The 14,006-nt window shown below is 41.4% G+C and overlaps 2 protein-coding genes across 2 annotated transcripts; both read right to left on the bottom strand.

The window, feature by feature from the left end:
- Positions 1-776: 776 nt before the first annotated feature.
- On the bottom strand, positions 777-4,898 carry LOC119021306 (tripartite motif-containing protein 16-like protein). The gene is made up of 7 exons (XM_037101519.1): positions 4,450-4,898; positions 3,778-3,873; positions 3,473-3,706; positions 3,218-3,386; positions 3,025-3,117; positions 2,782-2,844; positions 777-2,021 (listed from the first exon to the last, which is right to left on the bottom strand). The coding sequence occupies exons 1-7, from the start codon at positions 4,870-4,872 to the stop codon at positions 1,486-1,488; spliced, it is 1,614 nt and encodes a 537-aa protein (XP_036957414.1). The 5' UTR covers positions 4,873-4,898; the 3' UTR covers positions 777-1,485.
- A 374-nt stretch (positions 4,899-5,272) lies between these two features.
- On the bottom strand, positions 5,273-13,748 carry strip1 (striatin interacting protein 1). Its single transcript, XM_037102278.1, has 20 exons — positions 13,607-13,748; positions 12,268-12,337; positions 12,090-12,164; positions 11,864-11,998; positions 11,597-11,717; positions 11,321-11,496; positions 11,101-11,228; positions 10,820-11,002; positions 9,921-10,141; positions 9,667-9,732; positions 9,487-9,550; positions 9,325-9,396; positions 9,093-9,167; positions 8,517-8,614; positions 8,012-8,138; positions 7,739-7,839; positions 7,583-7,649; positions 7,371-7,475; positions 7,080-7,284; positions 5,273-6,625 (listed from the first exon to the last, which is right to left on the bottom strand). The coding sequence occupies exons 1-20, from the start codon at positions 13,715-13,717 to the stop codon at positions 6,378-6,380; spliced, it is 2,448 nt and encodes an 815-aa protein (XP_036958173.1). The 5' UTR covers positions 13,718-13,748; the 3' UTR covers positions 5,273-6,377.
- Positions 13,749-14,006: the final 258 nt, after the last annotated feature.

Here is a 14,006-nt window from a genome sequence, read left to right as displayed (position 1 = left end):
TCTTTTCCAAAGTGAAAGACATTTTGATTAGCCGTTCTGGCAGCCGACTGTCTGGACGGACAGACATTGTGATTAAATTTGGTACAGATATGGATGGTGCCCAGAGGATTACTCCTAATGACTGTGGTGATCCCCTGACTTTTCCTCCAGTGCCCACAGGATGTTGATATTTGTTGTTTTTTTAGTCAAATATCGTCACAGCTCTTGGACGGATTGCCACCAAATGTGGTACAAACATTCAGACCCCGTGGATACTTTTAATCTCTTTGGTAATCCCTGTACTTCTCCTCTAGTGCCATCATCAGGTCAAAATTTAAATGTGTCTTATATTTTATGACCAAATACCAGTGACGGTTATAATTTATTTTTACTTTTGGTACTCAATTACATTTAATATCAGATATTTTAAGACTTTTACTCACTATTCATAGAATTGAGGTTTACTTTTACCAAAGTTTTTAACCCTAACCCTATCTTTACGTCCTCTCAGCTAGGTCTTTTGGGTGATTTTCACAACACTGCCAAACACCTAAAACAGTAACAAGATTCCAGTTGCAGTTGCCTCAGATGCAGCTTGTGTTTACTGTTAATTAGCACTAAACTAGTAAACTAATTAGTTGAACTCAGATGGTGAACATGGTAAACGTTATACATGGCAGACATGTTAGCGTTGTCGTTTTTGAGCGTGTGAACATACTGATGGTCGCATTTATTCACATTCACTAATGTTCTCTAACAAACCTCTGAGGCTTTCACAGAGCAGCTGTATTGACACTGAGATTAGATTACACACAGGTGGACTCCATTTACTCTAACTTTAATTTCCATTAGGTGACTTCTGAAGGCAACTGGTCGCACTGGATTTTATTCAAAGGTATTAGACTAAAGGTAATAATAATTTTGCAAGCTGCTGTATTTTCAGAATAAAAATTGCCGCCATGTGAGAGTGTGTGTGTAAGAACGACAATAACATGAAACTACCATAAAAGTGAAAACATTTTGAAAGTTGTACAACATGTAACAAAATGCTGCGTTGTGTTGAATTCATCTGTAAGCTTGTTCTTCGGTGGTCCATGTCCCTGCAGAGGTCCCTGAGGTCATATATTACAGTGATAAACTGAATTCATACAGTTATAAAGTACATTAGAATAAAACAGAGCACATTTAAAACACAGACAGAATGAAATAAAAAATTGAACACATTATAATAGACAAAGAGCCGTAACACAAAGGGGCCTGAGATATAATTTAAGTAAACGGTAAAAGCTCAGTGACATGTAGGGAGCTGGCAGTCAAGTATAAAACATATATAGAACAACCTGTTTAGATGGACTCCAGAGGGGTCCGAGGCACCCACTGCTTTATTTTGGGCAACCCCACATGTAAGATACAAATAACTTCAGTGGACAAGAAGCTAAATATAAGTCCATTTGCTCATGAAAAAGTTGAATCGTTCAAAACTCAAACTCAGACTTCCTCTGTGGTTCACAGTCGGTCGTGTCTCAGATCACAGATCCTGATGCAGCATTTCTCTCCGAGCCAGAAGCCGGGGTACAGCGCCTCCGTGAATTTAGCTTCCACCTTGTAAAGAAACTTCATGCTGCCTGACACCTCGTAGAAAGACAGTGCTCCCTTTTTGAATTCCAGATAGATGCCTATCCTGTGCTGACTGGGGGGTGTTGTGAGCTGGACGCTCTCACCTCTGTGGCTCACTGAGTAGTTTCTGGAGCGATCGAGACTCCAGGAATATGCATTGCCCCCAAAAGCAGACAGGCTGGAGCGGGATTTCCTGTCCATTCCTCTGTAGGCGAGGGCGATCTCAGCCTTGTCTCCCTTCACCTCCACCTCGTAGTAGCAGCGCTCGGCCTGCAGGCCCTCCCTGCACAGCACCTGCCGCCTGTGCAGAAACCTCTCAGGGTGAAACATAGTTGAGCTTTTATCGTTCCTCACCTCTTTGTCTCCGGCACGAATGGCCAGGTCCTGGTGAGCGGTGGTGGGGTCCAGGCTGAGGCCACATGCATCTGATGATGAAGACAAAGATGTGACACACACGCAGATCCGTCACTTCAGTAGAACAACATGAACAGTCCATTGCAAATAAACATCCTAGATAGACAGATAGATAGATAGATAGATCCCCTAAGGGGAAATTAGGTAAAAATTATATTATGTAAATATATATGCTAATTAGTAAAATGTAAGCAAATGTGCTGTTTCTGCAGAAGAGTGTTTCATGCGGTTTTAACTTAATATTCACCCTTCTATGAAACCTGAAAGGTCATGAGACAATCAACGGGACACGAAAGAATTAAAGATTTAATGTATAACATTGAATATTGTGTCGTGTGCCTTTGGTGGTACTGCGAACAACTAGGAGACATTTGAACTTTGACAGGAGATGATTCCTTTTTGTCGTCTTACAAGCCAAAAGGTTTGGGAACCACTGGTTTATACATCGGTCTCTAAGCTCAACATGTGGTTTGTTTTTTGTTTTTTTTTAGGTAAGATTTCGAACTGAAAAACTAACTACAAGTTTCAGATGAATGAAGACGGACACAAAGAACTTTATTTCCCTCTAAGATGTAAGCAGGGTTAGGGTTAGGGTTAGAGGTTCAAAACTTAACTACAAATACTCAAGTAAAGCTCAAGGATCTGAAAATTTCCCCCGAATGGAAAAATTGAGTAAATGTAGTTTGTTGCTCTATAATAGACGGTCTGCATGAGAGGTTAAAGCTGCGACAATAAACCTTAATTTGTTGACCTAAGACAACAAAAACTCACACTGCAGGAAGTCTGCTCTGGTTTTAGGCTCCACAGTCTGTTCAGTCACAGTGATGTTCACTCCTGAGAGACAATTTTACAGCATCAGTAAGAGCCACTGCTGAACAAACCTGTCGCATTTGATTAATGACATTAATGTTTGTACCTTAAAGGGTCAGTTCACCAAATTACGAAAATGCAGCAACATAAAAAGAGAAATTCAGCTCATGTATTAATAATTACGTGTTAGGTTTAAGTACACACCGTGGGACTGTGAGGTGCTGGCTTCACATCTTTGCTGCATGCCGTCCTCCTCTGTCTCTCTTCCTGTCTCTCCTCCTGACTCTCCACTGTCGGCTGTATTGAACAAATGGTGAATAAAGGCCATATCGTGCCATATTTGCGTTCTTTTATGAGAACATCGACGAGATTTCCACATATCCACAAGCACACGTACCGGTTCGAGAGATCGTTGCAAATTCTGTGTCACAAAATACCTCCAGCTGCCTCCCGAGCTTATCGACGGCTCTCTTTGTGAGCTCAAAGGGGCGAAGAGGATCCTCTGAGGCCCCACCGAGAGGATGAGGATGGTCCTCTTCATGGAGGCGCCGCACAGAGGGCCATCTCTGTGAGGGAGAGGGGAGACAGAGGAATAGAAGCATCATCCAGCAGACAGATACAGGTTAACTTTCGAGGGAGGTGATCACAGTACCTCCAAGAAATGGACGTCGTCGTCAGTCTGTGCCAGACGCTCCAGCTCAGCGCTCCTCTCCCTCATTTCATTCATCCTCACCTCCAGGGTCTGTAGAGAGGTCTGAACACGGGCTGCCGTCGCCTCCCCCTGAGCTCCGATCACCTTCTTCAGTGACAGGAAATGTCTCTGGATGGCGTCGATGACGCCGGCCAGGACGGCCTCGCAGTGGTCCTCTGTGTTCCTCGCCTCCTCCTGTTTTATACACACTATTGTTTCTCCATTTCCACAAGCACATAACACATGAAGACACATGTTCTCCTCACCTGAATCCGTTCAAGAGCCTTCTTCAAGTTCTTCTGTTTCTTCTCATGTTTCTGGAGAATCTGCTGGGATTTCATCTGTATGTTCTTCAGCTCTTCCTTTAGAAACACACATCATTTGTTTAGAGCTTTTTAAAAAATAGGGTCAATAAAATATCCTTGTGTCTGTTGGAGTGTGTGATCCAGTCATAGTTTGGTTGGATTTATCTGAACTTGTATTTTAGGAAGTAGTTACATCCTTTTTCTTTTGCCTTTTCTACTTCCACTATATGAAACATTTGATCTATTTGCCTGTTTTGGCTGCAAAGGTACAGTGAGTTAGAAGAAGAAGAAGTAGAAGAAGAAGAAGAAGAAGAAGAAGTAGAAGAAGAAGAAGAAGAAGAAGAAGAAGAAGAAGTAGAGCTCATTGTGGATGCATGAATGCAGCTGACAGATATTTTGTCAGGGGTGGAGTTGAAGGACAGGGTGAACAGCAGTGACTTGGCTCTTGTAAACCACACAGATGGGTTTCATTATTCATGGCACAAAAACTTGTTGCAGGTGCAACTAAACAAAAGTTGTTTATTCACTATCGTATGCTACCGTATTCAACAGGTTTACAGCTGGAGAGTCTCCTCAGTCGCTATGAAAACAAACAAAGGTAAGTCAGAAACTGTGCTTCTGTTTGTGTTTTACCTGATTCCTTCTTCTTTCCCTGCTCACAAACCCAAAAGTGTGCCCTGTGTGCTCAGATGAGGCGCACTCTTGGCATATGACCTTCTCATCTGTGCAGCAGTAAACATCCAGTGAGATGCTGTGCCTCCCACATAAAGGACTTCCTGTTTTCGACCCGGTCCGAGCTCTCTTCAGGGCCGGTGTGTCCCTCACCAAGTCAGCCAGAGTTGTGTTCTCGATCAGCAGAGGTCTTCTGGGAAACCTGTCGCCACATTCAGGACAGCTGCAGGGAGAGCGGCTCCTCTCCTCGCGATCCCAGCGGTCCTGAATACACCTCATGCAGAAGTTGTGCCCACAGGGAACCGTGACAGGATTCCCGAGAACCTGGCTGCAGATCGAACAGCACAGGCGGTTCATCCTCACAGGTATTCGAGCCTCTGCCATGTCTCTGTGGAGAGAGGCGGGCTGTGTACGGTTTGGTTTCGTTTCCAGCTCAAGTGAAGCAACAGTCTTGTGCTGTGAGTGTGTGTGTGGTTTCCTGATGTCAGACTGGAGATGGGTGTGACTACATGATTTGAATTGTATTCAGAAGGGAGGGAGAACTAAAGGGTAACAATGTTGTGGTTGTGCGTTAGAACTCAAATATAAGAAATGACTCAAGCGCATTTGCTTTGCTAATCAGGACCGAGGCTGAGACTAAAACAGAGCGAACTACACCAAGAAAAATGAAACTACACTGCAGCATTACAGCTGACTTTGTTTCCATCCAGTCAAAAACAAGAAGTGTTGTTCCTGCTTGTCCTGTAGCCTGAGATGTGACTGAAAACTAAAAATAAATGCAACATGAAGGACAGTAAAATTTTATTACAGTATTTGAGTCCATGTAAAACAAAGACAAAGCCATGATAAATAAGTTTCACAATTTACATGTATTCTTATCTCCTTAAGCTTTAAAATAAAACAAGAACAGAGAAGAGTAGAAAAAAGAGGAAAAATGTTTTTTTAACTGGCAAAAGAAATGGAGTTACCACGTTCAGTTCAAACCACAGCTCTCAAACCAGAAACTTATGTTTCTTTCACACAATCGAATCTTGTGAACGTGTGCAACCAAGTTTGTTTTTTCCACACAAAAAGCAAATCAAGAAACTGAAGAGTTTCTTTAGATTAAAAAATAAAATAAAAGGCTGTATCGTTGTTCAGCCTGGCTGTCAGGTGAGGTCCGAATAATTAACCTCTATGGTCCCAGAGCAAAGGTGTGTAGGCAGCAGTCGGGTGATAACATCAGAGTAAAGCAAATAAAACTCAAATCAGATGCAAATGTAGCAGACCAACAAAGGGTAAGTCACGTAAACATAAGTTTATCCCTTCCAGGTTATAACAATTAAAAGTGATACATGATTTTATTTGTTACATACAGAAACTATTCCTGTCACCTCTCTGATGAAGGAAAACTCGTGAGATGTACCAAGAAATACTATATTTATTAAACCAAGAGTCTTAACCATTAATGCAAAAAAAAAGTATAATCATTAATTTAATCCAAACAAATTTCTTTAAAACTAAGACTGAACATTATGTCACGTAGTGCTTCAAGGTCAAACTTACAGACCTTCAGTAGCAGGTAAGAGGGTGTGTGTGAAGGTCCACAAACGGAGCGAGATTTAGCACTCAAATCTTTTTCAGCTAAAAAAAAAAAAAAAAATTGTGCGTGGCATTAGTGTAGGAAAAGTCTCAACAGTTCAACACGAGAAGCTTTTGGTTGGCGTGAGTCTAAACCTGGGTGACTTTTGAGGTTGAAATCCATCCGTCAGCTTCAGTCTGTACACAACGTGTAACAACATAATGCTGCGATCTGTGAGTGATCAGTGCGAGCACCGTTGGTGGTTTCTCTGAGCTCCTGATTGAAACAGTTTTATTTCACGTATGAGGATATCGACAGCTGTTGACTCTCACTGTAGCAGTTCTTCCCAGGAAATAGGTTTGGAGAAGACCTCCCGCTCGAGCCAGAGGTCGTAGTTCATTTGGAAGTCCTCAGGCAGGTCCACCCGCTGTCCCAGAACGCTCTGCAGGCAGTTGTCCACAGGAAGGAAGTCCGGGTTAGTGTGGCTCTTCTCGTAGCGGCGGCTGTTGAAGCGTTCGATGTTGGCCCGCAGAGCACACTCCTCAGCCTGGAAGTCCCAGGGACGAGCATCCAGGTCTGCTCCAAGAAAATAAAAACAAGCTCAAGTTTAGGGTGGGAACACAACTTCATTCTGACTTTGATTTTAATCTGAGTGTTAAATACAGATTTATTTGATGGGGTTTGGTTTATAAAATGTTATAAAATGCCATCAAAATTTCCTTAATCCAAGCTAACTTCTGTCTGACCAACAGTACAACGCCTAAAAAATTCAGTTTACTGCTTTAGAGGATAGAAAAAAATACCAGAATAGTTGCCAATTCATTTTCTGTCAGGAAACGATTCATTTATTGACTGTGTCAGCTCGTATTTGTACAGACACGTTACTGCAAAGTCATGGGCATGCACCGCAAATCAATAATACACAAACTCTATACACTATATAGTTTTATTCTACTTCTTTGCCCAGCTGAAGCTTCAGTCGGCATTGAGTTTATCTGAGTGGATGTACTGTGTGTATGTTTCCTCTCACCGTTTCCGTACGCCCAATCGTCGTTGAGCCGATGTCGGACCTTCTGGTAGATGGCAGACATGGTCTTCATGTTGCTCTTCCTCCACTGGCGTCCCAGGTATTTGGTCTGCACCTTGAGCAGCTTGAGGACGTACAGCTGCATCATGGCCTGCTTGACCTTCAGCGCCCTCTTCAGGATGGGAGCAGATTTAAACACCACCAGCATCTGGGAGGTAAAAAGATCATGTTGAGGGCTCAAAAAAATATGTCTTTAATAAATGTCATGGTAATTTGCGTGTTACAGGGTCTCACCATTGTTCTGGAGTGTTTCCATTTGGTCAGTTTGTTGAGGATCCTCAGCAGGTTAATGCAGGAGAACAGATTCCTCCAGCAGAACTGATTGTTGTCTCCTGCTTCCTGTTAAAGACAAAAACAGCCATGTTTAAATTTACTTTAATCATGCACTTGACATCAGCGGCCAAAGTAACACTTAAACACAACAAAAAAATCATCAGAAAACGTACCAAACTCTCTGCAGTTAACTCCGGAAGTTCATGCACCACACAATAAGGGAAGTCAAGGACTGAAATGCTGTTAGGAAAAGAGAAGATATAATGGAAATTGACATTTCCCATAAATGGGGTCAGGATTTTTGTTATTCAAAGAGGCCGTGACCATACCTGTTTTTAGCGGTGATGTAAGACATGATGTTCTGGTTGAAGAACTTCAGAATGAGGGGGATGCAGTTGGCAAACACCAAGTGCTGAGCCATGTACTCAAACTGCGAAATAAGCACACAAATACAAAACACATTTTGCTATTTCCTTCCATCCACATAAAACAATACGAATGAGATCAAGAGTTGCTTTAAACCTCTCAAATAATTAGGGAAATGAATAATACAGCTGCACGAAATTCTGCACTTGGAGATAACTTGTGTGTGACGTCCTCACCTGATAGATGTGGTTGAGTTTGAAGTGTTTCAGAAGCAGCAGCAGGATGGCAGAGATGGCTTTCACGATGATCTCTTTGTGTCGATTCACATCGACGCCAAGTTTCATGCTTTGCAGCACTGTGGTCCTGTAGAGTCAGACATAACAAATCAAACACCTATTCGAGTTTACTGATGATCCTCAGAGAGAAACCTACAAAGCATTTTACCTTGATGTGGTTTATGCAGGTCAGAGAATATTTCGTTTCTGTTTGTATTCTATCAAGATAAGTTTAAGATCTTTTCAAGTCTGCTAATCAAACCTTTGGCTATACAATTTTGAATCCCTCCCTGGTTACATGTCCAATTCTAACCACAACCCAAAGCAGGTGTCAGTTATTCTTGCCCACAGCAAATACAAATATAAAAGCAGAATTGTTACTAGTTAGGACATTTTCCTCGGTAGGAACACGATGTTGCACTGGAGGAAGAACTGGCAAAGCTTTTAGAGGCACTTTATCACTTACGGCATCTCCTCCGGCAGCACGTCTGCCAGGATGTTGATGGAGTCCGTCTTGGCTTTAGAAGTCGGAGCAGCTGCAAGCAGGATCTTCAGCAGAGCGATCTAACAGTGAGACAGACACAGCATTAAGTCAGTTACAAAGCAGCCTGCTCCTGAAGTGCAACATTAGCAGTCGGATGAACAGTGATGGCCTGTGCTATAAGAAAACAGATGAAGTCATATGCATTGTGCAGTGGCTATAAATCTGATGCCCAAATTGTCTGTCATTGGTGCGGCTTGTATGGACATTTGACTTCTAAATTCAACATCAAAATGTACAATTACGTGGTTATCTGAACTTGAACCGCCTGCGTGACTCTCTGGCTTTTTTGACTTCATTTCTCTAAATACAAGAAACTGAAACAGTGAAATGCACCTTAACCCTTCTCTGTGCAGGGTGATTAGAGTGTGTGCCACAGTATGAAACTATGGGGTAAATCTTCAAGTTTTCTACAGTGACTTTCATGCTCAGATCTAATCAAGAAAAAGCCATTAAAAGCATGAAAATGTGAATAATAATTACTTTGTCTGTAGTACTGACCATGTATTGAGGCAAACTTGGCAGAATTCCCTGATAGAGCAGCTCAGTGGAGGACATATCCAACTCCTCTTCACCCTGATGAAAAGGAGGGAAAAAAACAAACATGCACAGAAAAACTTTGACAGAACACCACAAGACAGTATGATCCAGCAGACACGGGGTCTTCAACCATCTGCTATCCTTAACCAGAGGACAGAGTGAAGACATAGAAGAGTGTTTTTTTTTGTCTTACCCCAGACAGAGGTGTTTTCTGAAACTCTTCCTCCTTTATTATCTGTATCTCTGCGATGGAGATGTACTTGTGCTGAAACAGATGAAAACTTGATGTGTGAGTTCACAATACGCACTTGTTAAAAGTAGATTTACTGAAATATAGTGAATGCCAATGTGGTACCTGCTTTAACGTCTTTATACTCTCATGAATTGGTCTGGGTAAGCCAACAACTGTATCTGTATCACTGCATGACATGGACAAGGATTAACATGCATTAATGCATTATGCCAGCACAGACAATACAGTCAGAGTATGAAATACAAGTCTTTGCGTTTGAGGCCAACAAAGGAGGAAACTTACCTTCCGAGTGTGTAACCTATAAATTTACTTCTACTTGATTCCAGGAAATTTTCAATGTCCTTTTCTCTGTTGGAGCAAAAACAATAACATCAAATCAAAACTGATCTAAGTTTGATAATTATGGATTTCCCTTTAAATTTACACACAGGAAATCAATAAATCAACTTAAGTGTCATTAGAGGGAAATAACATAATAATACCATTAAAATGTCAACACATATGCAGTATTATCATCCCGTCAGACTGAGCAGTACCTGACTTTTGGAGCCCACGGAAGCCCTTTGGGGAAGGACACCCTCTCTGACGGAGGGTGAGGAATAGGCGGAGGCATCACCTCATCTCTCTCTAGAGGGAAAGTCTCTGCCTCGATAGAGTTGTCATTGTCATCGTTGTCATCCTCGTCCTCACGTGAGTCATCGGCCTTGTAAGGATCCTTTTCGTTGAAGGCGTCAAGGTTGTCCTGTTTGATTAATGCCTGCGTAAGAAACAAGGAAAGAGTAAAGATATTGAGACATGGCAACTGTAGCAGAGCTGTAAAGGGGTGACAGTTGGAAAATATAATACCGTGATATATGCAGGCCTGAATACAGCAATAAAACCTGTCTCTCCACTAAAAAAACAGAACCACCAACATCAGGTAAGATATGTATGATGTGCAGAATATTATACTTACTAAAATAATGTCAAAATGTAATCATTGTTTTATCTATTTAATTAGTCTGGGGACTCCAGTAATCTGATGAAATAATGATTGGAAATGGCTTGTAGAATATTACTGTTTCAATACTATGGAGTATAACCACATATCCACTGAGAAAGCCATCATCATGTCATGTTTGTACATCTTTTAGGTAAACTTCATGTAAATCTAGTAAAACAACACGTGCTTGGACGTTTCTACAGATACATTTGAAACTGTGACAGTCATGGTTCCAGTAAGTAAGGCATATACATGAGAAAATACCCTTTAATACTGTAGCTAAAATCGAAACGTCATAGTTTAGTTTGACTCTAGTTGTATTAAAGTCGTTGTATAACTACCATAGTCCTAACTGAGTTAATAATGTCATATTGATGATAGATGTTTCACCTATAGCTAACTTTAAACTGCAATATGTTGTTGTTTTGAGCAGATAGCAGCTATAATTTCTACCTTGTGTTCGCGGCGCGCCCGTTTCTGCTGCTGCTCTATGAGGTCGGATGCAGATGCAGGTGGAGAGGCGGCCCTCATACTGCGGATCACTCGGATGCTGTCCTCTGGCAGAGGGGGGAGACCCAGCTCCTCACGCTTATGGACCTTTATGCTTTGGAGCTGCTCAAACCCTCCGAGTGTGAACTGAAACACAGGAGGGGATTTTTATATTTCTAGGATTTGAGATTTGGGTGGGGATTAAGAGCTATCAGTCACTGATGTCAGATATTTCTGTCTCTCACCAGTATACTCTTCCACAACAGCAACAACACCTTCTTCATTGGGAAGTGAGGGGCGTGACCACTGCAGAACTTGGTAACCATACTGAAGAGCATGACAGAGATGGGCTCGTTGTTGAACAGAGGAGATCCTGTAATAAAGAAAGGGAATGGAAATAGTTTACTCAGCAAGTTTTTGCTTGTACCATGACATGGTACAGCATTTGACTCTAATGAAACTTACCCAGTTCTGCTCTGAAGGTTTCCCGGATGATTTTCCATTCAGGCTTGTCGGCTGGGTCATCCTTTTGTATCGTCTCCACCATCAGGTACATGATGTTAAGCAGCACCCTGAGATCTGTGCTGTCAGCGAGGGAGATGGCTGGTTTTCTGACAGCACTACTACAGGCAGCACTGTTACTGAAAGGGATAATGGAAATGTTTGCTATGCTTCTGCAGACAAAAAAATGTACTACAGCAAATGCCTTAACTTGTTGTGCTTAATGGATGGAGAACATACTCAATCTCCATGTTGAGCAGTTCCACCAGAGCAGAGAAGGTCCCAACATCCAGCAGCAGAAAGATGTTGTATCTCATCCAGTGCTGCACCTCGGCCTCAGAGCTGCACTCTGCAAAGGTTCCTGGAGAGAAAACAAGATTTACCACTTAGAAACATGAAGAGAAAATTAAAATTGCCTCCTTGATCAAAGATCATTCATTCTCTCATCTTTGTTCATTCTCTTCTAATCCAATTCATGCTAAAACCTTCTATGTGATGAGGACTGACCCTGAGCCATGTAGAGAATAGCTCTGGCAACCTTCAGCCTCTTCTCCCGAGCGATCACCTCCAGACTGTCCAACAGGCGCATGGCGTGAGCTCTGTGCTGAGCTGCATCGAGCTCGGTCCACTTCTTATCAGCAACTTAAGACACAGAGGAGGTGGGGATGATAAACTTAGGATAGATGCTTTCTGCATCTTAGATGTCATAAATTATTAGCGATTGTTTACATACCATGTGCTCTGAACTCCACTTCAAAGCACTTCCTGTTGAGAGCAAACTCTGGTCCTTCAGTATAACTGTACAGCTCTGAAACATACATAAAGAACATATAAGTAATGTGAACATGTGTTGCAAACAGAATTTTTTGGGAAAAAAGACGTTAGGTAATCTCTGTGATGATCACACACACCTGACAGCTCTGCAGCCCATTTGTCTGTATCAGCATATTCAAACTCGAGGTCTGGAGACTCACACAGCCCCTGAGCATAAAACAAGAGACATTAAATTAATTTATGATTCAATAAATGTTCATCAAACTCTCCAGCTACAAGCCCAAAAGGATCAGTTCACCCAAATATCCCAGAGAACTGATTCCAAATAGTCTGTTCCATTGGAACTGAATGCATCAAAGTCCGAGCAGATCAGCTTCTTTTACTGTTTGATACCAGCAAGTTTCTTTGACAGTTGTACAAAACAAGACATCAAACTTACACATCTACACTAGAAGTGCAATGACACAGTTGGCCCATGGTTTGATATGTACCTCAGCTTTTGGATCACAGTTTTAAGCTCTGTATGCATTTCTTTTGAGGAGAAGAAAAAGCTACAATAGAAAAAAATTACTTTTGGTACTAAATCTGTTTCTGAGTCAAGTCACTATACAGAATCTGATTTTGCATGCAAAACATAATAGTTAACATCTTATACAAGACAGACCAGCTGTATCATTGAAAATCTGTCAGTAATCAGTTAAATACATAACTGTAATATACATAAGAATAGGTACTTTTACATTATGGTGCTTCTGCTTAGACTTAGGAAATCAATTCTCAACACATTGCTCATCATGCATCATGTTATTTAATTGCATATCGATAACTTCCCCTCAATCTAATTTACCGTTCAACCGTTAGACTATGATATCGGTGTGTTTATTTTGATTCCTGATTATTCAAAAGATTACAAGAGGACAAAACTCCCCGTGCACTCATTAAAACACATGAATTCCGGAAGTGATTTAATCGAAGATTACTTCATCTGAGATCTTACACTGTCATGCAAAAGAAGGGCTGACTCTTTGTTCCATTGTAAACAGATATATCATGCAGTTACATCAACACACCAGGCGAGTTCATTATAAAGACGAAGCCTAACTTAATTAACAAACAAAACCTGGTAGATTTTGTTTTCAACAGGTCGCCCCTGGATTCCTGACAGACAGTTCAGTCTGGCCCTTCACCAGCTAGCATCGGCTAGCTAACCCCTGCTATCCTACTGCGCTACTCAGGAAAATGTAGATGAACGCTGGACTGTAAATATAACACTGCACGATTAGAGGTACTCTACTTCAGTAATGTCAAGAAGTAGATGACATCGCTGAGTCACGTTAGAAGTAATAATTAAGCGACACTAGCCTGACAGAGCTAGCTACAATTTAGTGTTATAGTAGCAGCAGCAGCAGCAGCAGGAAAGGCCTTCTGTTTATCATAACTCGGGACAAAAGGTATGGCAAGCTTCTGTACACGTACCTCTGAATCTTTTCTTGGGTTGCGGGTGAATTCGCCCCTGCTTTTGTTTGGTAGCATAGCTCTCTGTTTATTGTTTAGAGGAAGCCCACTACCGTTCCCACCGACGTCCATAATTTTTTGGGCGCAGCGTGATCTCGCGAGACGAGAGTTCATGTGCGAGACTGACTGTATTACTCCTCAGCTATCCAGTCATATTGTAGTTATAGCTATTATTCCCTATCACATAGTATTACATAGGCTAAACAACATACATTATATATATATATATATATATATATATATATATATATATATATATATATATATATATATATATATATATATATATATATATATCAACATTTTAGTATATACCTTTTTTGTTATTAGAATTATGTAACTATTTTATGTTATTCAATTC

Source organism: Acanthopagrus latus, chromosome 6 (genome assembly GCF_904848185.1).
Source record: "Acanthopagrus latus isolate v.2019 chromosome 6, fAcaLat1.1, whole genome shotgun sequence".
NCBI lineage: Eukaryota > Metazoa > Chordata > Actinopteri > Spariformes > Sparidae > Acanthopagrus > Acanthopagrus latus.
The sequence above is the reverse complement of the archived record's forward strand: the minus strand, read 5'-3'. Positions and strand labels throughout refer to the sequence as shown.